This window comes from Python bivittatus, unplaced genomic scaffold (genome assembly GCF_059951505.1).
Source record: "Python bivittatus isolate LINGU-HERP-01145 unplaced genomic scaffold, Pbiv_v1 ctg000080_np1212, whole genome shotgun sequence".
Classification (NCBI taxonomy): Eukaryota; Metazoa; Chordata; class Lepidosauria; order Squamata; family Pythonidae; genus Python; species Python bivittatus.
This window is the reverse complement of record NW_028277035.1, coordinates 28,121,325-28,149,251: the sequence shown is the minus strand read 5'-3', so window position 1 is coordinate 28,149,251 and position 27,927 is coordinate 28,121,325. Positions and strand designations below refer to the sequence as shown.

Genomic DNA, 27,927 nt, shown 5'->3' with positions numbered 1-27,927 from the left:
ACAGACTGCTGAGTTGCTGAAAACGCGGAGCAGCGGAAGAACCTGAGGAGGAGGAGGGGGTGGCGGCGGCGGCAGCGCGTGACGTGGGGAGGGGAGGGGTGGGGAGGGAAGGGGCTGGGGCTTCGGCAGCAGTAGCGGCAGGGAGTGCTCCGGCTGGCTGCCGCCGCTGCCTTTTTTCTCCGCGTCGGCCCTCCGCCCCCAAGCCAAGCACCGGCGGCGCCCGCGGCGTGACGGGAGTGCCTCCAAACCGTCCCCGACGGGCCTCCGCCCGCTCCCTCTGCGCTCGGCACTCCAGGCTGGTTCCCCCACCTTGCCCTCGCTTGGTTCCTGCCCAGCGCCATGGCGGCGGCGGCGGCGGCGGCCGAGCCCGGCAGTAACGGCGGCGGCCGATACCAGCAGGTGAGGAGCGGCTCTTAGCTGGGCAGGACGGCTCACGCAAGAGCCGAGGTCTTTTAGGCCCCGGCCGGGTTGGGGTTGGTGCGAAGCGAGGCGACGAGGCCAGCGCTGCCCTCGCGGTCTGAAAGCGCCCTCCGGTTAGAAACGAAGAAGCCTTAAACCCCCTAGCCGTCCCCCCCCCCCCCAGTAAAGAGATTTTTTTTTCTCTCGTTGCTTCCATTTTGGCCTCTTGTTTGTAAGGCAACTCCGACGTTTCCTCCGCCCCCCCCCTTTTAAATCGCCCATCCGGTTCCCCTCCCCTTTACTTGGTATATTAGTTTTAAAGGCCAAAGGAGAAAATATCTTTTTCCGACCATCTGCTTCGTTCGGTAACCACGGCAGCGAAGGGATAAGCAGTTACTTCTCTTCCCCAGTCTTTAGTATGTGATTTGATCGTAATGTAGAAAAAGGTTAAACGTCTCTCCTAAATAAAGCATTCTCGGTTTGTGCAATTGGGGGCTGGTTTGGTTATTGACCGACTCCATGTTGTAAGGATGCACTCTTTAAGATTAGGGAGTTACGCAGTAGAAGTATTTGTCTATACTCAAAACCCTAATGATTAAAGATAGCGGTAAAATGAGAGATGCCCGTCATTTTGGCCTTCTGGGCTTTACTTATAGATAGGGAATTTAACGTGCGCTGATTGTGAGTGTGAAGGCAACTTGGTACTGTAGTTATGCTAGATTAACTGGCATAAGGGCATGATGTAGGTAGCAAATTGTTGGCAGGCATAATTCTTCTGATCTCGAGTTTTCCTATATCCAAACTAAATAGTAAAACAGCAGAGAACACTGCATATTCCAGACTCTTAAATCTGCATGATGTGAAATTCAAATTAAATGAGCCAATTTGTTCCCTGCCTAAAGGGACTCTTTGTCAGAAAAAAGAATTTATTGAAATACAGCATTGGGTAGAATATTACAATTACTGTATATGTATCAAAAATGAAGGATTAATTCACTTAAATATGTTATGTGGAAAACCTGGGATCAGCATTCTTAATCTAACTCTGGGATAGGAAAACTGTGGCCCATCAAGTGTTGCTACACAATTCCCTGCATCCCATATCATTAGCATCCATTAGCATTTAATTGGATTTCAGTTGCAGTTTCAGTATTCATTTGAAACTATTGTTCACAAAGTCTTGTTACTACCTTGCAGGTTAGACCCCCAAGAGAATATCACATTGCCTTTTGAGTTTTTGTAATTACAAAGTATAATTAAATAGATGTCTCTTTGTTTAGCTGATAGTTTTGGGAGGGTTTAAAGCAGATATGTAACAAACTGCAAGATTAAGTTCAGAACTGATTTGCTGATCTGAAGCTGACATTTCAGTTTTTAGCCTGAATCCAAATTTTTATACTTAACATAATTTCAAGTTAGCTGTAACTTTTTGTTCTTTATTTTTTTGATAGACATTTCAGGAAAGCTGGTTCTTATGAAAGAAAGACCTGCCAAATTCCTGAAAAACAAATGCAGAGTATTTTACGTTCTGTGCTTTTATGTTTTGATTTTTAAAAAGAGAACTATGTTTTTTATCGATAGAACTGAAAGAAGCGTGCATGAATAAAAGCTCCTTCTGAGGGGCTTAAGCCTGCTACATTTCAAATGAATATATTCAGGTTTTATTGAACAAGAATGCAATTTTTATATTAGATTTTTTAAAAGGCTATAGCTTTAATTTTAATGGGAAACACATTGAAAAAAAACTGGGTCCAAACAGATCAGGTTTTGCAGGCACACTGTTTGGTTCCCCCTGAATCTTTGGGAGGTTCTTATTTAATTTTGACTGCTTTGGAGAAGCCCCATTTCAATCTAAAAATCTCCCAAGTTGTTTTAAATCAATTTGATTCAGGGTGAGATTCAGTCAAAGGTCAGTTGCTGTTGAGTACCAAGACATGTCCGTGTTGTTTTTTGCAGCAATACAGAACTAGTTAGTTACTGCCTTCTTTGGAGCTTTTTAAAAAAATAATTCCCATTGTAGTCTATATGCATTGGAACTGAACTGCAGGTATAATCAAGGATACAGTGGTGAGGCTGAACTAAAGCATTAGCTTCAGGCATGTTTACAGTTGTGTGTGTACCTTCCATTTGGGTTCATATAATTCTGGAAATATTTTTGGAAATTATGTATTAGTAACAAATTTCTACTTCATGGGAATTTAGGTGAACTTGTTTTAGATTCAATAACTGCAGGACTATAAAAAAGGCCTAATTGTGATGAGGCCTGGAATAATGCTGTTTTAGAACAATAGCTTGCATGGTTCCCAATACTGTAAGTTGTAACCACTGATTATAAAATGGAGTGTGCTGAAAAAGTCCAGGAGATATTATTTATGTGATATAAAGCACAATATTACATATATTCAGAAGTAAGTTGCATTGTTCTATGGGACCTATACTCAGGTTTGGGTGTGTATTAGATTGCAGTCATAGTCATTTTATTTAGAATCATTAGATTGGTTGTTGGGTTGCATGGTAATAATTTAACATGCAAGGACTTATAAAAATGGATTTGTCCCATTTTCAAGAATGATTTTTAAAATTGCCTTACTATAATATTTAAATTATATGCCTTAGTTGATCCTTTGTTATCTTGTCTATGTTTATTTTTTTGGCCAAAATGTTGAAGCCTGAAGTCTTTTATTAGTGTTTTTGAGGATATTCTGTTGAACAAATATAACTAATCACATAATTTACTTATCCTACAATTTCAAAACCCTTTCTCCAGCAAAACCTGAAAACAAGGATGGAGTATTCATATTTTGGGGGAGGGAATTTTATTAATTTTTGTTTTTGAATCCATGTTTGGAACTCTTTGTGTATACAGTATGTAATTAGCACAGCATGCTCCTAAGGATATATATTGTAAATATGTTCTTATCTCAAAACAATATAATAGTTATATATACTACATAATCAGTGAGCAATGCTAAAAGACATGCATTTCCCTGATAGCATATAAGAAATTGTTAAATAGAGCTTATAGTTAGTAGTGGTGAATTTGGAAGAAAGTGAAGTCCCTCATTTTTGTTTAACATTACACCCTTTTGAATTGTGTTAGCCTCTTATTTTCAGAATGATAAAGATTGCAAATCTAACATGTTGATTCTTATTTGGGGAAATAATTCTTTTTAGATTTTTTTCTATAATTCCAGACTTCAGAGTGTGTGGATTGGCACCTAAACTTCATAAATATGTTTTTGTTGAATTCTGAGGACAGCCTCAAATCTGTATTGTAGCAGGGATGCACACATGAGATGTGTCAGATGTGGTCTTCTGCCTTCCACAAAGGAAAGTATCTAATCCTTCTACCCACAATCCTACTGCGTTTTCCCCACTATTCCTGGGAAGAGACTGTTGAGTAAAACATCTGCCATTAGCTACTTTTCCCCAGATAAAGTATCTTTGATGTTGGTGCCACAAAACCGTTGCCAAATATTTTGGCCTCCATTAGTCCATAGTGAAGCAGATAATGTACAAGTGGAAAAAATGCAACATCATTGTTACTTTTCCCAGGGGTGGTCATCCAAGAAAAGTCACTATAAGAATTAGGGATACATTACTCTGAGAGTTTGCAAAAACCTACAGGGTAATGGCTGAAAATCTGCAGCTCATTTTATTCTGATGGGTCTGATTTGGGGGAGTGTGACAGTACCAGTCAAGAGTCCAAATCTACACACATGCACACTCACAATTTTAACATCTTTTTAAAATCTTATTTGTATTCTAAGTCCTTAAATTTTCTCCAGCTCTGCCCAGCCCTATCTGTCTCATAGTCACTTGTGTGGCCTCAGTCAACTTGGGTGGAAGGCTGGTGTTGTCATTTGTTTCACCATTTCTTGAACATTGCTGCTGCTGTCAGATATTTAGTTTCCTGGTTGTTGGTGCTAGTGGTGGCTGGCACTCAGAATTGCTTCCTGCCTAATTCTTCACCTTGCCAGCACCCCTCCCCTGGAGTTGTAGTTTTGCTGAACCTTTCTGCTCTGCCACCATCCATTACTGTGCTAGAGTCAATTACAGCTCCATAGGCGTTTTGTGGCTATTGGTATTACTGCACTTGCTGGTCTGGCTGACATTCTGCTCTGCTCCCACTCATCTGCAGGAATTTATCAGCTATTCTTGTTGGGCTGTTATTGCTCTGCCAATTCTGCTGGTTCCATAGATTCCTTTCTGGAACTGCTGCTACTCCTGGGTTCAGTTTTGGTGCCTTAGGCTCCTTCTGGGCAATTTTCTTATTCTCTTTTTAACTTTTTGTTCCTTATCTCTTTGTTTCTTCTGTCTTCCTCCTTCAGCTTTTCTCTACTGCTGCCACTCTTTTTTTTCCCTCCATAATTTCTTTTCCAGCCAGATGCTTTTTTTGCAGAGCTGATACCCCAAGTACAGGAAGGGCAGGGCCCTTAAAAGATAGTGAGGAAGGAATAAGGGCATTTTTTGCCATGCCTCCTGTCTCATGCCCCTCTCACATTGCCTGATGTTAGCTTTCATGAGTGCACCATGAACAAACAAGAGTGGTTTGTGTGGGAGGATACCAAGGAAGAAGCCACTGCTTTCCAGAAAGTTCATTGCTGCTTCTCTCAAGTTTGCCAGAGACCACTTAGATGATTCAGTAGTCTGTTAGAACAACATTCTGTGGGGAGATGAAATAAAAGTGGAACTATTTGGCATTAGCAGGAAATGTTGTGTTTGGAGAAAATCTCAGCAAAAGAACATCCCACCTGTGAAAGATGGCAGTGGGAGTATCATGTTTGAGACTTTGTAGCCTCAACCTGGATAGCTTGTAGTCATTGAAGGAACAATGGATTATGAATTGCACCATTAAATTCTACAGAGAATATCAGAATAACTGTCTGTGATCTGAAGCTTAAACTAGTGTAGTCATGCAGTGTATAGTGATAACACTATACAACCTAACAAAAATCTAAAACAGAATGCCTGAAGCAAAAGCAGTTCTGCATTTTGAAATGGTTGAGTCAAAGCCCTGACTTTAACCCAATTAAAATGTGGCATGACTTGAAATGAGCAGTTCATGCAAGACAGCCCCCAAATACCAATGAGTTGAAGCAGTTCTGTAAAGAGAAATGGGCCCAAATAACCCCAAGCCATTATGTGTGATTGATCTACAGGTATAAGGGAACATTTGGTTGAAGTCATTGCTGTTAAAGGAAATGTTGCCAGTTACTAAATCTAAAGCTTCACATCCTTTTTCCAACAGATAGTGAATATCTAGTAGAGTTATGTCATAACTATTTGGGCATAAAGGAGTATAAAAATAACCTTGAAAAAGGAATGCAAGAACTTTTAGTAAATGAGAAGTCTATCCTGGGAAACAAGAAGGGACAAGAGAGAAACTCAAGCTATTGATTCTTTAACTATAAAAGGGGGCAGAGGGATACTCTGGCAAACTTTCACAATTCTGTTATAACCTGTAACAATAAAGTAGAGTTCCAATAGTCCTCGTATTGTCTGTTCCCTGACTTGGCCTACCTCAAAAGACTGACATCAGTTTTGAAATCCTTACTACTCTAATCAAAGAGGCATTGAAACTTGCTTTAGATTGGGAAGATGGTATCAGATTCTTGGGGCACCCTGCTGCCTGCAAAACAACTAACTGAAGCATTATTACAATATCAACAAGTAAGTGATATACAAATAGCAAACCCACATAATGTCTTGGGTGCAACCATTACAGCAGTTGGGGCAAGGCGTGCTTCAGACAGCAGTGGCTCAACAGCCTGCAACCCAGCCAGTACTACTTCGCTCCCAGGAAAGTTTGCAGCAACAATTTTGGGGACCCCAGGATCAATTTCTGACTTCACAACTCAAGGTGAATGGCCTAGGGTGGTTCAGCCAGCAGAATTTCCTATAGATTAATATACTGGTGTAAGCTTTCCAGATGCAAATACAAGAGCCCAGGCAGTCCCTGTTCAGTTGCCTGTGAGCTGCCAAAAAGTATACTACAAAGCAGCTCACTCTGCCTCTGAAGGGGCCAGCCACAGCTGCCAGTGAAACAGGATGACACCAAAAAACTAGACCATGACCATTCAGCCAGGAAGCTCTTCGCTGCTTGATTTCCGTAGATTGCTCCAGCGATGCCTTTGTTCTGAGTCTGCTGAAAAAAGGGACTGCCGAATAGACTATGCCTCTCTCTGAGGGCAGTGATCATTGCTGGATAATTACCAGAACTTCATGCAAAGTTTTAGAGCTGCTTTTGATGATTTAGCAAGGAGAGCAACACTAATTATCAGGAGATTCGCAAGCTAAAGCAAAGCAGTTGCAGAATTTGTAACTGCCTACCTGATTTCCAGTTATATGCCAGAAATGTGGAATAGAAGGACTTGCTGATGAACTGAGAGATATTAGTAAGACAAGGCACACTGGGTAATTTGGAAGAACTGTTACAGCACTGTGTGATAATTGCTGGGTGATTGGAGGAATTAAGCACAGAGGAAAGAATAAGGGGAGGAGGTTTTATATCCTCTCTCCACCACCACCATCCCCACCCCTCCATTGGGCACCAACTCCAGAGAATCCATGCAAATAGGAGGAGTAAAAAGATCCTTGTCTGCAGCAGACAAGGATGAGAGGAGAGATATTGGTTTGTATTTTTGCTGTGGATCCCCAAGACACCTAGCTGAAACTTGTCCCACTAAAATACAGACCTGTGAATCAGTTACTAAATCTGCATCTGAGAAACTGCAGGTTACACAGCAAGCAAATACCCAAATCACTCCAGAGCATTGTCTTTGGGAAATTTCACAGGCTCCTCTCTCAAAGAGTTGGCAGGGGGGCCCTGAGACAATTAAGAATAGCTCTGACAGCTGACAGCAGTCAAGTGCATTTTATTATCCCTGTTACTGTTTCTACACTTTCAGGCTTAGAAATACAACTCTCCACTATTTTAGATCCTGATGCAACAGACAACCATAGATGAGATCACAGTGCAACAATTTAAATTGTCCACACAATTATTAGACAAACCTATGCTTGTGAAAACGATTGACAGGGAAGTGCTTCAAGCTGGTCCTGTCATGCAATGTGCAACACCTTTGCAATTGTGGGTCTCAGTTTACATTCACTTTTGGAAGGCCCTCTTCCACCTGTTAGACATTTGAATTCATTTGTCATCTAATCTGGCATCAAATGGAAATTTAAAAAGGTGAATCAATACCTGAGGTGCTATGTCTGATATCAGCAGGACAACTGAACTGAATTTGCCTATAACAACTTAGTACATTCCTTCCTAGGTACATCTCCCTTTTAGTCAGTTTATAGCTGCCATCCCCACATCTTGTCCTCCAGAACTCCAGCATTTATAGTTATTTTTACTTGTAATTGTTTTTTATGTATTTATTCTTTTTAATTGTTGTACACCCCCTAGAGTCACTTTTATGTGAGATGCACAGTTGCTCATGCCTTGGACTTTCTGCAGGAGACTTGGGTTGCTCAATTCCTCTTAAAGGAACAGATTTGGCCAAGGCTGCATACAGATGTGTTGCAGATGCACACAAGATGGTGCCAAGATTCTTGGAAGGGGGGGATTTGGTGTGGCTTTCCACTAGGTTTTTTCATTCTACACCACCATCTAAAAAGCTGGATTCAAAGTTTATTCGCCTCTTCCCAGTTACCCAGCAAATTAACCCAATGGCCTTTCATTTGCAATCTGGTCTTCCATTAGTCACTGTTTGTTTGTGAGGAGCCTCTCTATCCCTTGCATTCAAAAACCCCAGTTTTGGTGTGTGGGGGAAGAAAATGTGAAATGGAATATATTCTGGATTCTAGATGTAGGAGAAGACTTTTGGAATATCTTAGTCATTGGAAGGGTTCTTCGGAAGGGTATCCTGATCTGAGAGGTCATGGGAGACCTAATAGATATCCATGGTGTAGACCCTCTACACAAGTTCCACCTGAAATTCCTACATAAACCTTATTTCTGTGACTGCTGCCACTATCAATAGACAATTATCCCTACGATGAAGAGGACTACTTGCTTCCTGTCATGATAAACTCTCCAACACCATTTATGTGTACCAGAAAAGAAGGGGGGACTTTTCCAACTAATTATAGTGGCAAGACTTGCTTGTTGATCTTGGAGAGCTGCCAAGCAAGAGTGGGGGAGTGAGTCTGTAGACATTTCCCACGGCAACTTATCAGAGCCTTCTTCGCACCCAGGAGGGGAGACTGAATCTGATGGGGGACTAGGTGTATTGGGATATGAAATAACCTTGAAGGAATGCAAGAACTCTTAAGTAAACAACTCAGTCTTGGGAAACAAGAAGGGGTAAGAAAGAAAATCAAAATAAGCCCACCTTGTCTCTATGTGGTATAAGAAAAATGCTCTCAAGTTTTCAAGATACTGTTATGTCTGATATCAATAGAGTTCCAGTGGTCCTTGTGTTGCCTGTTCCCCTACCCGACCTACCTTGCAGGGCTGACATCAAAGCAGTGTCCTTTCACAAGGATGGCAGAAGGTGGTGTCCGTACATTGGAGATAATTATTTTGTTTAGCAAACATATGCTTTGTGAAGTAGTCACATTCAACTTTTTCATAAGCATATCTAAACATAAAGATAAATGTATATCTTTCTGTAAATTGAAGTGTGCCTGTGTGTGTAATGCTACCATAATCATCCTTTGTATCTTTCACATTGCTGCTAGAAATCTTGAAGAATTTTCCTGTGTTACCATGGCAACAGGATGAATTTGAGGAGTGCTATCAACAGTCAGTAGGCTCATATGCATTGCCATTTGGTGACTGAGCAGTTTTTGCTCCACTGAATTAAGCTACATAGTTTCAGTTTAGTAATAGAAGTATATGTTTCTATTCCAGTTTTTCTATGGTGGTTATGATGACAAGCTTGCAGTGTTGTTCCTAATAACAACCAATTGTGAATGATATTATGTATTGATTCTCTGATTGTTTGAAGGGGGATGTGAGACACAAATAGAAAAATCTGTTAAGGCTCAGAATACTTTCATTAATATTTGAAAGTACATGGAAAGAAATACAAATTTCTCTTAGGGGTTCCATGGTCTCTAATTATTTCTATCTAATTCGGTTTTACATACAATTGGTTATGATTTCCTCCCATCCTCACTGTTTTTTTAAATATGAATTTAAGATTAGTAGTAACCAGACTTTTTTTTCTTTTTAAAAAGAAATGTAACCACTTGTAAATAACTACAGTAAAATATTCTCCATTAGAATGGTGTATTTATTGAACATAGGATCTTTATTTCAACATACATCTTAAAGGAAAAGATGTCAAACATATTAGAAAAAGTAGTTTAACAGATGACAAATGGTACTAATACTTTCTGATTCAAAAATTTACAGGTCTTCTTATTGCATTTAGGCAATTGTTAGTCATTTAACCTGAACCAAACAATTATATTTCACTCCTCAAGTTTTAAACGAAGCATAAGAACAATTTGGGCTGCTTAGCACATTTGGAATTTTGAGACTTTTTGGTGGATATTCTAACAAAATGGGCACCTCTAGAGGCTTGTGCAGTTGCAAAATGGCTGCTATAATGGATGTGGCATATCACAAAGAACTTACCTTCCAAGATGTGCTTTATCACCCTGTGAACTGAGGGGGTCATCTTCTATTTACAGAGAATGTCTTAATTTCAGGAAGAAAGGTGATTAGAAGCTGCTTTAAAAGCCAGTGAATACGCATGTGATTGAAATGGAGGTAGGAGAGAACAAGATGCCCTTCAGGAGAAATGGGAGCAAGCACATTAATCCTGCCCTCCCCTTGTTGTGCTCCATATGTAGAGAGTATATTACTTAGTGAAGATCCTCCTCTATCCTGAGAGGCTTCTATGCAAATGAAGGTTCAACAAAATAATCAGTGTAGAGTTTCCATAAGTAGAGAAGCTTTCCATTGGAGATACTCACTTACCTAGATATGCAGGAGAATAGGCTGACAACTATAAAGAATTACAAGTCCTAAACCTATGTATCTGTAGAACCACCTAATCAGTGAGACTTATTACAGAGTAAGCATGCATAGGTTTCCTTGTGCTTGCAGCTTAACACAGAGGCCTCTTAGCTAAGATGTTCAGTAACCCAAACATTCTCCCCCTCCAGTTTCTGTGAAATAAGCTGAGTTTAAACAGATCTATTACCACAATAGCAACAGCGTATGATATTAATTAGGAGTAAACCTTAGAATTTGTTACAGGATAAGCATGCATAGATTTACCTGTTTGAACCAAGATTTCTATAGGTTGTGAGTGTGCGCATGATTTTGTGAGAAAGTAGTTTGTTTTTGAAATAATGGTGGAGGCATATAGGTGGTTTGCTTTTGCTTTTTGTTCTTTTTTTTTTTTTTAATCTTTTGTGGAGTAGGAAGGGATAATTATGTTTTGTAGGTACAAACCTAATGACAACTTAAAATTCGCTTCAAATGTATTTCAAGAAGTCATCAAAAATTGATTGTAAGCATAATTTATAAATGATGTTTTGTTCCCTTAATATTAAACATTTCTAGGTTGTATTAGCAAGATTGCAATCAAATTGCTAAAGCTATTTCTGGTGATATCGTCCATTTAGTTACTCAATTGAAGGTTTCAGAAGAAACTGGAAAAAATCACAGAACAACTCTTAATATTGCTAGTGTAGCTTTATTATACGTTTCCCAAGATTTATAAAATGAAAATTAATTCCATTTTTGTTGTTAGCTATCAGATATACTGGAAAATTAAAGTACATCTTGCTTTGGATCAATGTTTTTTTAAAATGTGGAAAATAACATTGACTGATTAATACAAAAACAAAAAGATTTTGAAAACACTTGCAGAAGGTTAGTTTCATTTATGTCTGATTTCTGTTGTTTAGTGATATTAATAAATTCCCAATATACGGTCTCTGTCTATGCAAATATCTTTTTGGACAGAAGTACTAATTATGGATGTTTAAAATTTTGTAAACCAAACCATAGCTCTTAAAATTACATGTGCATATATGTGTAAACTATGGGCTTCAGTTTTAAAAAATGCTCCCGTAGCTATTTAAAATCATTTAATGTTTTTGAGTAACCTAAAAAAATACTGAATACTTAACACATCCATTTTCTTTCATTTCCTACAGAAAATCAAAGAGGACAACTATTTTTCAGTGGTTTATGCTTATGTTTTGATGGCATGATTTCTGAAATACATTAAGGGCTGAAAAAATGTGGTTGAGAAGCCATATTCAGCCATATTGCACCTCCTCACCCCAATTCACATATGCTAAGTCATATTGTGGTTACTATAGTGATACATTATGGTTCTGTTTTTGAGGACCAGAACTAGACAAGTATAGCTTGATCAAACCATATTAAAATCCTACATTAATGTTATATGTGAGCACAGTAGTACCCATGATCATTTTCATGATTTTTCATAGATTTTCTTGGTCTACCCTGCTAATCAACATAATAACATATTTTTTAAAAAGTGTAATTATCAAAAATACTTTTGTTAATGGTATTGAAAGGTTTGTGTTTGGGAAGAGGGGAGAGTATTCACGAGACTTTCTGTGTTTGCCCAAACTCTTGGGTGGTTATAGAGCACATGTTTCCATGGTGTTCAAAGATATTGCCATAGTTTTAAGAAGAGGAAAAAAACAAAACACAGTAGTTTAATGCATATGTGAGTGTTTTTGTGAAAACAATGTAATTTTTAAAAAGTCTGAATTTAGTGCAAACTAATATGTAAAAGTCTATGTTTTTAAGAGCTTAAAACTAAAATGTTTGCTTAAAACAAAGATCTCAGCCAGAGAAAGCTAAAATGGAACTCCGTGCTTTCTCAGAAAGGAAATGAGCTTGTACAGATCTTAGATTCAGGTGCTGCTTCTCCCATCCACTATCATGCAGAGAGAGGAGATTAAAACTTTTAGTTTAAAATTGAGCAGTTTATTGTTATATAGGAAAATGTGGCTTGCTTCATGCTTTCTTACAAAGAAATATTTTTGCCTCTATGAATGCTTACAGCCCTGTCTTATGCATATTACTAAGTCTCATTTTATTCAGTAAAGCATAATTTCACATGTGCATGGCAGTATGGCCTTATTCATCATGTATATAATCTTGTTCAGTATCTTTCCCAAGTACGTATCTGTATACAGTTTTTAAGACCTTTCTGCAATGCAAAAAGCATACAGGGAAAGCAGGTTTAGATTGCTATCGCAATACTACAGGTAGTCTTCGACTTCCAACCATTCGTTCAGCAACTGTTTGAAGTTACGACAGCGCTGAATGAAGGGACTTACAACTGGTCCCCAAAGCTATGGCTGTTGCAGCGTTCCCCATGGTCATGTGATCAGAATTCAGGCACTTGGCAGCCTGCCTGCACTTATGTCCACAGGGGTGCTTCAACTCCCCCTACCTGCCTATATCCCCCCCATCTATGCCCTTTTGGCTCCCTGCCACCGTGCACTCCGCTGCCCCAGCTGATCTTCTCTGTCTTCTTGCTCCTGCTCCTTCTTTCCCAGGTCATGCACAGCCTTCCCCTTTGTTCTGCACTTCCGCACTGGGCTGGGGCTTGGCTTCACACTGTGTTGCGGCTCTGGGTATGCTTTTTGCAGCCCCAGAGCCATGGTGCACCAAAAAGCCCCTTTGCACTGTGCTCCTGGCTGGGGCTGGGCTTTGCAGTGCAAAGGGGCTTTTTGGCATGTCGCAACTCTGGGGCGCAGCACAAAGGCTGGGCGTGCTCATCATCAGCAGGAGCAAGAAGATGGTGAAAGTCAGTTGGGGCAGTGGAGTGCAGAGTGGCAGGGGTCTCAGAGTGCAGGGTGGCGAGGGTGACTGGCTGGGACTGGGCTGGGGCAGCTGTGGCTTCCCAGGGCATGGCAAGCAGCCCCGGAGCCATGCGGTTCTGGGGCTGCTTGCTGCCCCGCAAGGCAGGGTGCAGGGCAGCCAAAAGGGCAGAGATGGGGAGGAGATAGGTGGGTGGGGGAAGTTGAAGACAGTTCCTTACCTTACTGAGGTTCAGGGCTGGGTGGGACCAAGCCTGGAATGGCTTGGATTGGGGTGGGTCCTTGCCTACGACTGGTGGAATTCGCTTAATGACTGCAACAGGGACTGTTGGGATTGCTGCTGCTAAGTAATGCAGTGTGATGGAATGTATCTACGGGAAGGAGAGTGATGTGGGAAATCAAGGCTATCAGGAATGAGGGGGTGCATTCCAGCAGGGGAAAGGAGACAAAAGGCAACATAGTCCGCAGGGGGAGCCTGAGAAGAGTAAGAGATTCAGGGTTGTTACTCCCTAGAATCTCCCAGGGTATATCCAGTTGTTGCTGTAGTATAGATTTAGTTTGGCAAGATTTTGTCTATAAAGTGTAAGCAAATAAAGGAACTGTACTTGACTCGAGTGTTTCATTGTTGTTCTTGGGCTGGGCCTGGCATGCAGTCACGTGATGTCTCGCTTTACAACTGCATCACTTAGCAACAGAAATTCTGGTCCCAGTTGTGGTTGTAAGTAAAGGACTACCTGTATTTAGCTGTGAATTTAAATGTTTCCTTTTATTTCTTCAAAAATAAAAAGTATGTTTTTTAAGGAAAAATGTCATTCAAAATTAATAATTGGGTTTAAAAAGTGATTTATATCTCTCTTAGAGGGATGACTGAACAATTAAATATTTTAAAGTTATTGAAATATCTTGAATTGTGAAACATTTACTCACCATTTAAAATATGTGTAATTGTTATAAGTAATTTCTATTTTGTAGATCAAAATTAATCTAATCCTTTTACTCATGCAGCATAATCAGGTTAAATTAAAAAAAAATTCTTCTCAGTTGCAGAATGAGGAGGAACCTGTTGAAAATCTGCAAGTTGTAAATGATTTTCCACCACCTTACAGCAGCATTTCTGGGGAGAATTCAGGTAAAAAAAATGAAGTCTGGTATTAGAATAGCTTTTCTTGATGATTAGAAGTGTAGCAAAATGTTGTGTAGACAATTTAAATTTACAGAAAAATAAGTGACTGATAAATCTATCCTTATTAAATAGTCTTTATTTTACTTTACAGAGGAAACAGGCAGTAAAAAGGCTAATTCTGAAAGCTATGAAACATTATTTTCTGTAATTAATTCTATAGTGTGTTGCATTTGTGGCTGTGAAACCATACCTCCAACTGTGTATGTTAAGAAGGAAGGGTATGTGAAAGAGAATTCTTTCTCCTTCTAGTGCTGCTTACATAAAAGTTACACAATACCACAGTGAAGGATCACAACTTGATGTAGTAGTAGTTAATTGATCTACCACATGCTATATATTGAATGATTGAGTTGCTACTTGTGTAATATATTTGCAAACACTAGCTAATTACTGTTCAGTGTTGCTGAAGATATCTTCTAAGCCTTCATTGTATCTCTAAGGATTTTACAGATGTACTCTGGTAGAGTTCTGCTATAATGACAATTTATGATCATACTATAAAATCCCAAATCATCTGTATTTTCAGTTAGCTAGGAATATGCAGTGCTAGATTAATAGGATAAATTAAACACCATAATATGCTTCTAAATAACTTTATGTGATTCTTGTATTTGACAACTTTCTATTTTGCAAAGTAAGAAATTTTTATGCAATTATTGGAAGTAAGATGAAAGGAACAAAGTGGCCTTTATTTCAGAGTGAACCTACTTAAGATTGCTTTTCTATCATATAACATATGCTTTATTTTACACAGATTATAAAATAAATGTGCCATTTATTCATATTCCACTGTTACTATAATGTGCCAAAAGAAGATAAAAGAAAGGACAATTTAAAGATTTAAAAGCTAGACAGTAGGAGAAGACAACATTCATATTTTATCAGGCATTTGATAGATTAAAAAAATAGGACAGTTGACCTAATTAAAATATTTTAAAGAATTTATGTCATGAGAACAAAGAACATTATAATCAACAGTGAACATTATAATGTTCATAACAAAAACATAACAAAAACAAACCATTATGAAATATTAAACTTGAAAATGTGGCAGTTTCTTTATCATATTTACTTAATAACTTTTTCTATTCATTTCTGCCCCTGAGGAGCTCAGATGGCATATGTAGCCCCTCCCATTTTTAGATAGTCCAAGAATAGGTGACTGGCCCAGTATCATTCATTTATGCATGCATGCATGCATTAAGTTAAAATATTTATATGCCACCTGTCTGCAAAACATTCCTAGGCTGTAGACAAAATTAATGAGCCTTTTGGCTTAGTGAGAACTTGGTTTCCATAGTCTTAGTCTGATGTTTTATTTACAAACAATGGCTTTTGTGATGACTAATTATATTTCTGTGTAGAGATGTTCATTGCTATGACTGATAGCCAATAGAGAAGTTTTATTGTTTGTTTTGTCCCCAACTGCTGCTCTTGTCCTTGCTTTCAAATTTAACCCCCTGTGGGATGTTGGGCCAATCTGATTTGAGAAGGTATTGTTCTCCACAATTATTTATAGTGCACTCCTATCCACCAGCCTTTCCCATAGTGATGTCTCCATATTTGTTGACAAGGTAACTCTGGATATTCTGGGAGTAACTCATTTGGAGGGCATTATATTGGAGGGATATGTTGATTCAGAAGTACACCCGCTCCAAGAATATAATAGATTTTGATCTTAATGAGTTTTACATGTAGTTACTTTTCTGAAAGTAGAATGTTGAAGTGTGGACTTTTCAACCTGTAACATAGTTCAGTTTTACTCTGATAAAAAATTAATCATCCTATCTCTCCTGCCTGCCAGGGTATTTTGACTACAAAGATGAAGCTGGGTTCCCTAAACCTCCTTCATATAATGTAGCTACAACTCTGCCTACTTATGATGAAGCAGAGAGAACTAAGGCAGAAGCTACTATTCCCTTGGTTCCTGGAAGGGTAAGTGTGCTTTGATTCTCTGTATCTTCATATCGAAAAAGAAAAAAACATTATGAAAAAATGTAAATTTGTTGATGTTGATCTTTGTATATTTTCAAGCGCTGTTTAATAGATGATTTTTCCTACAAGAATCGTTAGGCCAATATAACTCCCTGAGGAGTGAGTATAAGTTAAGTGGGCTGATGTTACTAGATAAATAAATAACAGGGATAATTTACCGATTTGTGCAGTTCTAGGAAATGTAGGTAATGATTTTAAATCCTTTTGTTTCTCTTCCTCATTTCAAGTCCCCAGTGTATAATAATAAAGATGTTACACTAATGTTCATATTGTCTTGTTTGCTCATTAAACAGAGTTCACTGAGGTCTTTTTTAATTTCTCTTTAATTATGGTGTTTCATTTGTGTATACAAAATATTTCTCATTCCTCAGTAATTTACACTGAAGTAGTAGAAGGTAGGTATGTTTTATTAAATATTTATTCTCTTTAAGGAAAAATGACATGCTGTTATTATGGACCAGATTTTTGCTAGTCATCTTGATCCATTTATGTCACAGGAGGAAGAGTTTGTGACACGGGATGACTTTGATGATACTGATCAGCTGAGGATAGGGAATGATGGCATTTTTATGCTGACTTTTTTCAGTGAGTACTATACTCTTAACAAAATTGAAATAACATTTGATTTTCATATTTTCATAAGGTCATCTATATCACACATATGTTTTCTTCTGCTATGCTGTTACAGAAACTGCAGTCTTGCACATATAGAACTGATCGTTTTTTAAAATAGCAATTTTATTAAAAATTTCAATTGCAAAGAAAAAACTAATACAAACTAAAAGAAAAAATAGGTGTAGAAAAGAAAAAAAGAAAAAAATAAGAATATAGTAAAGAAAAAGAAAAGAAATACATAAAGAAATGATTTCCCCCTTCATCACAAGAAGTATAAACAATTTTAGTAACTTTTCACCTTCTCTTAAAATACAACAGATGATCTCTTCTTCCCATATCCCATCTCTTATCTATAAACAAATCCTTAAAGCCTCATCGTTTCAGTCCAGATTTGCTGATCAAAGTAAAGGTTATTAAGGTGATTAAGTATTAAGGGTTACCAGAGATAACATCATAGCTATTTTAACCTTGATCAAATAAGCCAACTTTATATTCCTTCCTTTTACTTTTAACAATCTTGATCTTTCATCCCTTCAAATAATGTCCTGGAACTTGATTTGTTTTCATTTTTTCTTTGTCCTTCTTACAAAATTCTTCAAAGCTTTAATGAGCCTCTTTTGTACATCCAATATAGAAAAATTATTCAGATCACTCTCTTGGTTGTTATTTGTATATCCCTTTTAATTATTAAGACATCAGCCGGTTTCTTTTGTATGTCCAGTGTAGCATCTTTTTCCATATCATTCTTGTAGTCTATCATTTTTAAATCCACTTTCAGATCAGTCTCAATCTTGTCAGGTAAAACTTGTTACTCTTCCATAACATCTTTTAAACACAGTCTATAAAGGCACACACTCTTAAAATTAACTTCTGGATCAAAAATATTCTTCAGTATGTCCAATGTTAAAATATTTTGCTTCATTCTGTATTAATACGTCAAATTTAAGTATTCTTCTCCTTTAATTGTAATCTTTAGTTCCTTCTGGTTCCCTCTAGTGTCCAACCTTTAAAGCTTCATCCTATCAGTGTTTTTTTTAAAGAATTCAAAACAAAAACATTTTCCCATGGGAAAGCTTCTTATAATTAATTCCAAAATCTTATTTCAAATCCATCTGGACCCTTAGTCCATGTGTAACTTTCCAAAATCAAAGTTCTAATCACCCTTTTGCTGTTTATTCCCCCTCCCAATTTTTTTTAAGTCCTTAAACCTGTATTTAAAACTACTTTCACTAAGGATTGAAGGCAGACTCACCTGACGTTTTTAGACTTGTTGATCCAAAGATTCCTAATAGCTGAAAAGCAGTTAACAAGCAATTTCCAAAAGTGATTAGAAAAGGAAGTATGTGAACCTAGTGTCCTTAAAGGCACTGACCATGGTTTGAGCAAGATGGCTATTTTCTTGTCTCCCAGAGCTCTAAACCCACCGGAGACCACTATCTTGCAGTCTCCTTGCAGTCTGGAGCACTTGTGGGCAATCTCAAGCCCTCTCCTTGTCCAGAGTCGGTCTACTCGCTGGTTCTTCATTCCACCACGGTTGTTGGCTCCGCTTTTAGTGGATCCATCTTCAGTTCGCCATTTCTTCCCTGGAAGTCCCAGAGCTGAACATTTTTGACTCAAGAAAAATCTTGTATGTCCATTACTTCTTTTAATACAAATCTAGAAAGGGATGGTATAGATAACAGTGCTAATTTGGGAATGTGATGCAGTTTATGCTACCCTTCTATTTTACTTTGGAGGCCTTGAAGTGGAACTTTCAGAAAAATAGAAGGTGGACCTAAATACTTCCACGAATGGACATAACTCCACTGAATTACACCCAAGTTCCGTCTACTTTAGCACCTTGTTTCCACAGTGGTTGATGAGATTTCTCTGGGAAGCCCAGAATCAGGCATGAAGACAGTTGCCCTCTCCTCTCCAAAGTGATGCTGAGAGGCATTCTGACTACTAGCCATCTATAGACTTCCTCTTACAGAAGAGCAGTTTTCTTTCTGTAACTTTTCACATTAGTCTTTTTACCCTGCTAAATTCTTCAGGGTGTCCTGGTAGCAGCAGATGTATGTTTGTCTTTAAAAAAAATATTCACAGCATTTTAAATTTTTAAAATTATACTATGATAATTTATACTATAATTAAAAAAATCATCAATTAGAGAAAAATTAAATCCATTATCTGACATTAAGATTTGAACCTTAGGCATTTTCTGTGTTTTGCTTTTTTAGTGGCATTCCTTTTCAACTGGATTGGATTCTTCCTCTCTTTCTGCCTGACTACCTCAGCAGCAGGACGATATGGGGCTATTTCTGGATTTGGTCTCTCTCTCATTAAGTGGATTCTGATTGTCAGGGTAAGTTACAGAATGGAAAAAGAAGGTATCACTAGACTGTGATACAGACTTTAGTACAGGATTCCATTATTAACTCTTTGTGAAAGAAGACAAATTTAGATATTTTTTATTATGTATTAAATTCATTATATTTAGGAAATGCAATATAACATATTCTGTTTAAGCCCTGTCATCAGTTGTGCAGAGTCCTTAATATACAGTACTGTGCAAAAGTTTTAGGCAGGTGTGAAAAGATGTTGTAAAGGAAGAATGCTTTCAAATATTGTAATTGTTTATGTTTATCAATTTGCAAAATGCAAAGTGAGCAAACAGAAGAGAAATCCAAATCAAATCAATATTTGGTGTGACCACCCTTTGCCTTCAAAACAGCATCAATTCTTCTAGGTATGCTTGCATACAGTTTTTGAAGGAACTCGGCAGATAGGTTGTTTCAAACATCTTGGAGAACTAACCACAGATCTCTTGTGGATGTAGGCTGCCTCAAATCCTTCTGTCTCTTCATGTAATCCCAGACAGACTCAATGATGTTGAGATCAGGGCTTTGTGGGGGCCTAACCACCACTTCCAGGACTCCTTGTTCTTCTTTACGCTGAAGATAGTTCTGAATGACATTGGCTGTATGTTTGGCGTTGTTGTGCTGCTGCAGAATAAATTTGGGGCCAATCACACGCATCCCTGATGGTACGGCATGATAGATAAGTATCTGCCTGTATTTCTCAGCATTGAGGACACCATTGATCCTGACCAAATCTCCATTTGCAGAAATTCAGCCCCAAACTTGCAAGGAACCTCCACCATGCTTCACTGTTGCCTCCAGACACTCATTATTGTACTGTTCTCCAGCCCTTTGGTGAACAAACTGCCTCCTGCTACAGCCAGATATTTCACATTTTGACTCATCAGTCCAGAGCACCTGCTGCCATTTTTCTGCACCCCAGTTCCTATGTTTTCATGCACAGTTGAGTCGCTTAGCCTTGTTTCCACATCAGAGGTGTGGCTTTTTGGCTGCAATTCTTCCATGAAGATCACTTCTGGCCAGACTTCTCCGGACAGTAGATGGGTATACCTGGGTCCCACTGGTTTCCACCAGTTCAGTGCTGATGGCACTGCTGGACATCTTCCGATGTCAAAGGGAAGTAAGCACAATGTATCTTTCATTTGCTACATTAAGTTTCCATGGCACTGCGTCTACAGTCCTCAACATTGCCTGTTTCTTTGTGCTTCTTCAAAAGAGCTTGAACAGCACATCTTGAAACTCCAGTCTGCTTTGAAATTTTTGCCTGGGAAAGACCTTGCTGATGCAGTATAACTACCTTGCATCTTGTTGCTGTGCTCAGTCTTGCCATGGTGTATGACCTGTGACATGAAACTATACTCCACAACCTCACCTTAGTAGCAGAGTTTGGCTGTTCCTCACCCAGTTTTAAGCCTCCTACACAGCTGTTTCTGTTTCAGTTAATGACTGTGTTTCAACCTACATATGAAATTGATGATCATTAGCACCTGTTTGGTATAATGGTTAAGCATACACCTGACTCTAATCCTACAAGATCCCTGACTTTGTGCAAGTGTACAAAGTGTGCAAGTGTAAGAATTGATACTGGTTTGAAGCCAAAGGGTAGTCACACCAAATATTGATTTGATTTAGATTTTTCTTCTGTTTGCTCACTTTGCATTTTGTAAATTGATAAACATAAACAATTACAATATATATTTTTGAAAGTATTCTTACTTTACAGAATTTTTTCACACCTGGCTAAAACGTTTGCACAGTACTGTACATGTGAATGCTAATTCGCTTATTCTTCTTTCAAACTTACTTACTTACTTACTTATTTATTTATATTTCAAATTTAGTTACCACCCATCTCACAAAAAGTGACTCTGAGCGGTTCACAATAAAACAGCAATAAATATTAAAATACAATCAAACAATATAAAATACAGTAAAAATAGAATAAAAACCAAACACATACACAAATAATATCTTCCAAGATGTTGATGGTCAGTAAGATGTTAACGTATGGGAGCAACTTCAGGGTGCTAGCCACCCCCAGGGTTGGTTGCCCTTTTTTGCACCCCATGCCAGTTGGCAGAGCCAGATCTTGACTGCTTTCTGGAAGGACAAGAGAGTTGGGGCCTGCCTCACCTCTGGGGGGAGAGCATTCCATAGGGAGGGGCCACGGCAGAGAAGGCTCTCTTTCTGGACCCTGCCAGTCAACATTCTTTCATTGACGGGATCCACAGCATACCCTCCCTGCCTGACTGGGTGGGACTGGTAGATATAATGGGGGTGAGAAAGTCCCTCAGGTAACCTTTTTGCTTTTTAAACTTAATTATTTTTATATTTTATTTATTTATTTATATTTATTTATTTATATTTATTTATTTATATTTTATTGTGCAGCACTTGGATACATGTTAGAAAACATGTGTTTATTAAACCTATTTGCTCTTGGATAGGCACTCTACAATTAACAGGAGCCAGTAGGGGTATGTTACAAACAAATCATGCCAGATTAGTCTTCTCTGATAAAGTTGTTAGCTTAGTACATCAGGGGAATGCCATGGACATAATTACCTGGACCTCAAAAAAGGCTTTAATGGAGTGTCTAATAATATTCTTCTTAATAAAATGTTAAAATATGGGCTAGGTGATAATGTTGAGAGATGGACTTACAGTTGGTTGAATGACCACACCCAAAGAGTGCTCATTAATGGCACTACTTCAGCCTGAAGGGATGTATCACATGGACTGCCACAGGGCTCTGTCCTGGACCCTGTGTTGTTCAGTGTTTTTATCGAAGACTTGGATGAGGGGATTAAGTTGAGGAAACGCTAATCAAATTTACAGATGACACAAAGCTGGGAAGAGTAACAAACGTTTTAGTGGATGATTCAAAAACTTCTAGATGGGCTTGAATGATAGGCTAAATTGAATAGGATGGAGCAGCATTCCCTGCTAATAATAGGCATTACCACTCAATTTTGGCATATTTTGGCCAATATGCCACAAGTACAACCAAAGCCCAGTTTTACTATCTGGAGTAGACACTGTCTTGCAAGCCAACATACTGATGCCTGTGTCCCTCAACTCAGGATATGGGATAGACCACTATAAATTAAGTGACTGAGTTGGATCTAGACATAAAATCCAGAGGATTTTTTTTTAAAATCAAATTTGTCACCACCCGTTTTGTTGAAACGACTGGGCAGTTTACAGCAGAGATAAAAATCATTAAAATGCAACATAAAGTCCTAAAAATAAATAGGTTCCAAGAAAGATGGAGAGTTGGCGAGTTATTTCAGGGAGCATCATCAGGGGGCTAACCATCCCCAGGGATGGGTAGAGCCCATATCGCTCCTTGCACACTGACAGAGCCAGGTCTTTAAACCTTTTTGGAAAGCCAGGAGGGTAGGGGCCTGCCACATCTCTGAGGGGAGAATATTCCAAAAGGTGGGGGCAATGGCAGAGAAGCCTCTCTTCCTGGCCCTGCCAGCCGACATTCTCTCACTGAAAGGATCTGCAACATGCCCTCTCTGCCTGATCAGATGGGACGGGTTGATGTAATGCAGATGAGACAGTCCCTCAGGTAACCTGGACCCATGCCATGTAGGGCTTTAAAGGTAATAACCAACTCCTTGAATTGGGCCCGGAAGCAAACTGGCACCCAATGCAGCTCCTGCAGCAAAGGTGTTACATGTGCTATCTGAGGGGCACCTAATATCATCTGCGTGGCTGCATTTTGAATCTGCTTAAGCTTCTGGCACTTTTCAAGGATAGCCCCATGTAGAGCACATTGCAGTAGTCTAACCAAGAGATGACCAGGGTATGAGTGACTGACTGGAGAGCCTCCTGATCCAAGGAGTGTAACTGGTGCACCACCAGAAGGTGGGCAAAGGCCCTCCTGGCCACAACTGCCACCTGCTCCTTGAGCAGGAGTCGCAAGTCCAGGAGGACCCCCAGATTAAGCATTGGGTCTGTTCAGGGCAGTGCAACCAATTCCAAAGATGGTAAGTTCTCGGATACAGAGGGGCCTCCAATCCACAGCCACTCTGTCTTACCAGGGTTCAGCTAAAGCCTGTTGCTCCCCATACAGATCCCTGCAGCCTCTAGGCACCACAAAAGGGTGGTCATGGCATCACTCAAGTCACTCAGGATACAGATGTATAACTGGGTGTCATCTGCATAGTGATGATACCTCATCCCATGGTGGCGGATGATCTCACCCAGTGTTTTCATGTCGATGTTAAAAAGGAGCGGAGAGAGTACCAAACCCTGTGGCACCCCACAATGGAGGGGCCATGGGCTGGATCTCTTGCTCCCAATCAATACCGATTGGGATTGACCTTGGAAGAAAGAAGAGAACCAGCACAGAACTGCAGCGCCCACCCACAACTCCCTAAGTTGACCCAAAAGGATACCATGGTCAGTGATATCGAAAGCTGCTGAGGGGTCAAGAAGAGCAAGGATGGATGCGCTACCTCCATCCCACTCCTGCCAGAGATCATCCATGAATGTGACCAATGCTGTTTCCGTCCCAAATCCAGGTCTGAAACCTGACTGGAAGGGGTCCAGATAATCCGTTTCCTCCAGGATCCTCTGGAGCTGTAACGCCACCGCCTTCTCAACTACCTTCCCTAAAAAGGGGAGGTGGGAGACTGGATGAAAATTATCCAGTGTGGTGGGATCCAGTGATGGTTTCTTGAGGAGGGGATGCACCAGTGCCTCTTCAAAGGCTGCTGGAAACCCTCCCTCCCTCAAGGATGAATTCACCATCACCTGGACCCACCCACATGTCACCTCCTGAGTAGCCTTAACCAGCCAGGAGGGACATGCTGGCAAGTGGTGGTATTGACCATTCAGAGGGCCCTGTCCACTTCCTCGGGTTCAACAGGATCAAACTGTTTCCAGATAACAGGATAAGTCCATACCCTGGGCATCTCTACAGACCATGCTGCACGCTTGGTATCCAACTGGGACTGGATGCAAGCGATTTTATCCTCCAGCTGCCCAGAAAACTCCTCTGTGTGGCCCTGTAAATGGGCCACTGGGCCCCCCTTTCCCAAAAGGGATTGGGTAATCTTAAACAGGACCGCTGGGCAACATTCTCTGGATGCAATAAGAGTGGAGAAATGTTGGCATTTCGCCTCTCTTACTGCCACAAGGTAGGCCTTAGTGTGAAGTTTGGTTTATAGTCATGAAATATTTTGTTTTCTGAAATTTGGTCTAAAACACTGCATCTGTTTTTGTCAATCAAATAAGTTATCCATATTTATTTAATGCATAGGGAACTGTTTTAATTGTCTATGATGATTGGTGGCATTTTTTCAGGGCCTCAAGCAGAAAAATTTTACCACTATCTGCTACCTGAGTATTTTCTCTCTCTCCTGCTCACACACACAAACATACTCTCTCACTCTTTCTCTCTCTCGCGCTCTCTGAAGGCTAGGAATTGAATCTGAAATTATCTGCATAGAAGACATGTGATTTGCTGCTAGCTATATAAATATATATGTGGACTTCCCATATATATTTATATGATTCTTTCTACTCAGTCTAGGCTTCCCAAAGCAGCACAGAAAAATAATAAAATCAGTTTGAAAAACTGGATTGGGTATCATAAAATACATTTATATATCAAAATTGTAATAATTTTCCTTAAGGATGGCAGAGAAGAGATGAACAACATTTTTAGGGAAAATGGAGAGAGCTTGAGAACAGTTGAAAGCAAAACAGTCATTAACTTTGATACTACCTCTCTGTTAACAATATTTTACAAAGTTGTCTTTCAACATAATTCAGTTTTTTAGATCTGAGAAAAGACAAAGGCAGATCATTGAAAATTGAAGCATAATTTAAGGGAGCTTAACTAAGAACCAGTCAATACAGGCTTAAAAATTATTTGAAGAAAGTGTTTTGGACCTTGTGTGAGCACAGCCCTTCCCTGCTATTCATTAAAGCAGATTTTTTTTTTCAGGCTTCTGTGCAAAAGTGGAAAAAAATGCAGTTGCTATAAGAGTTACATTAACTTTTATGAGTCAACTTCTTAGAGTAGCTACATCTTTTTTTTCAGACCCTTAGAAGCCTGTGAAATGAATGGGCTGCTATAACAATTAGCAAATAAGTGCTCAGCTCAGGTCATACCCAAAGTGTTTCTGAATCATTTCAAAGTGTATATAGCCCTATCAAGAACTATACATGACACAGATCAGGGCAAGAGGCAATGATATTTGTGCATAAAACTTTAATACAAATGGAAGAATTTGTATTTGAGGAAGAATATGCAGAATGTCTAGTCACCTATCTTTTCCAAGAGCAGATTTTCCTCACTGTTAGCTTCAGCAGTATTTCATTTTTGCTCTATTTCTTCAACAAAGAGTAAATTATTGCTATAAGTGTCAGCCTTGTAGAAGCAAAGAGGGCCATCTGATATCCTCTTCCGCTATGAAAGTATAGGTACAGCTGCTTTGAAACTGGTATCTATTAAAATATTTCTTCCCAGAAAGAAGTTAATTATTCTAAACTATTAGTACTATCTCATTCCAGCCAGTAACAGCAAATAATTGTAAATGGCCAGAAGTTATTTTAATACTAAACTATTCCTGCTTTGGAGGATTTAGCAATTGTTCTATTCAGCTGGTAATTATATAGCAGTGTGAAAAATCCCACAGTTGCTTATCAATTTAATGCATTCCATTTTTTTTTTTAGTTCTCTACCTATTTCCCTGGCTATTTTGATGGGCAATACTGGCTGTGGTGGGTGTTCCTTGTACTAGGTAAGTGTGTTTCAGTGAATTTACCTTAGTGTTACCAAGTTGTGGGTATTTAATTATTTTACCTGAGGCCATAAATCAAATTTTGATTTGTAAATTAAAAAAAAACCTTTTCATAAACAGACTTTTCTGTCAGCCTTTTGACTTAATTTAACTTAATTTTTAACTAACTTAATTCATTACTTGAGAATGGTTTAAGAATTTAGGGCCCTTTTTAGGGATTTCATATAAAGGAATCCTGCCACCTAGTGGAGATGTCATTAATTGCATATTAAAAAAATATTGTCTGACCCTTGCATTGCTCAAGTGCAAGTCTTGCAACTTAACCAGGTAGGACATGTGGTCAGAGAGAATTGTTGAAGGTAAGAGTCAGGTTAGTCAAATTCCTTCAGAAAGTTTGAAGATTATTCAAAATCACTAGAACACAGACTTAGGTAAATGCATACCACAAATTAGAGACATTAATAATTTCCAGAGGATAACAATGTAGTTAAATAACAGTATCAAGGAAATCATAAAAGGTTAGGAGGAATGCTTTCTTTTTAAAAGGGCATCTTGTTACAGAGAAGAGAAAATTCCAGATTTTTACTCCAGATTTTGGTAAAATAAATGTTATTACATAACTGAATAATGGAAGGCAGTATAGTCAAACCTGTGTTTAGGAGCATCTGTGCCCTGCTGCTGCTGTTACACAAGTTGTATATTTTCCTAGAGGAGGCAGTTCTGATTATAGTGATCCATGTTTTAATCAGTTTTATTAGATGATTGTTATTTCTCATTTGAGGTCCAACCCAAAGAGTGTTCAGAAACTGTAGCTACTATGGCAGTTAGACTGGTTTCTGTTGTGAACGTTTTTACATTGTACAGGGTCTGTATAATCTGAACTGGCTCCCAGTTTGTTTCTACACACAATTCATTTAGAAATAGATTGGGACCAGGCATCTGAAAGACTACTTCTTCTAATTTGAACTTACCAGTATTTAAAAACTACATTAAAGGCCAACAGAGACTAAATATGGAATATCCTCTCTTGGGGGTTGATTTCGGCTCCATTTAGGCCTTAAAACCTGAATGATTTATGTGCAGTTTTATTCTTTTTTTTTTAATATTAGTCTTAAGTTTCTTTTTATAGTATTATTTTAAATTGTAAATTGTGTTGTGGAGCAAACTCTAAATTGTGTTGGAGATCTTGCCAAGCCATGCATTGACAATAAAATGCCAAATGAGTATGTGTGCACAATGTTGCACGTTGGGGTAAACAACACTGTAAGATAATTGACTACACAGTGCATTGAAACCTTCCAAATATTGCTTGTTGTTTTTGCTGCAACAACTACCCTGGCTATCTCTGCGCAAAAAATAAGTTTGTTGATTATATATTCAGCTAATCTGAAATCTACTATATGTTGATTTTAGTAAAGAAATAACATGTCTTTAAAAGCTACATATCACAAATATAATCAAGACTTTTGGATTTGTGGCTGGATTCTTGGTAGGGAGTATGATGATTATTATAGGAAATTTATTGTTCAATACATTCATAGATTTTAGATCTACATGATCCTAAGAATCATGGGCAAAATTTCATTCCTTAAACAGAGCTTCCCCATCTTGTTGCTCTGCCTCTGACCATGTATTTCAACACTCTTAAGCTGTGTTGTGCTGCCTGAAACAAGACAACGAATAAAATTATGCTTAAGTACCTTAATCACAGTCTGTAATGTTAGGAACTATAGGTTATTTGGATATTCCTACCAAAATACAGGAAATAACTTGGCGCCACAGCTAAATCTTTTTCTGATTTGGAACTCTTCTGTTTATTTTAGTAATG

The 27,927-nt window shown here is 38.8% G+C and overlaps 1 protein-coding gene across 2 annotated transcripts in view; it reads left to right on the top strand.

Annotated features, from left to right (window-relative positions):
* The first annotated feature begins 107 nt into the window (after positions 1–107).
* NDFIP1 (Nedd4 family interacting protein 1) overlaps positions 108–27,927 on the top strand; it is a 37,813-nt gene continuing 9,993 nt past the window's right edge. The window contains exons 1-6 of one of the 2 annotated variants that reach the window (XM_088133718.1): positions 108–399; positions 14,230–14,311; positions 16,170–16,300; positions 16,858–16,945; positions 19,195–19,319; positions 26,033–26,099. In XM_088133718.1, coding sequence (XP_087989844.1) covers positions 340–399; positions 14,230–14,311; positions 16,170–16,300; positions 16,858–16,945; positions 19,195–19,319; positions 26,033–26,099 — 553 coding nt within the window. In that variant the 5' untranslated portion in view covers positions 108–339. Of the gene's footprint in view, positions 400–14,223; positions 14,312–16,169; positions 16,301–16,857; positions 16,946–19,194; positions 19,320–26,032; positions 26,100–27,927 lie in introns of both variants that reach the window. The other variant, XM_088133716.1, reaches the window with a different exon arrangement.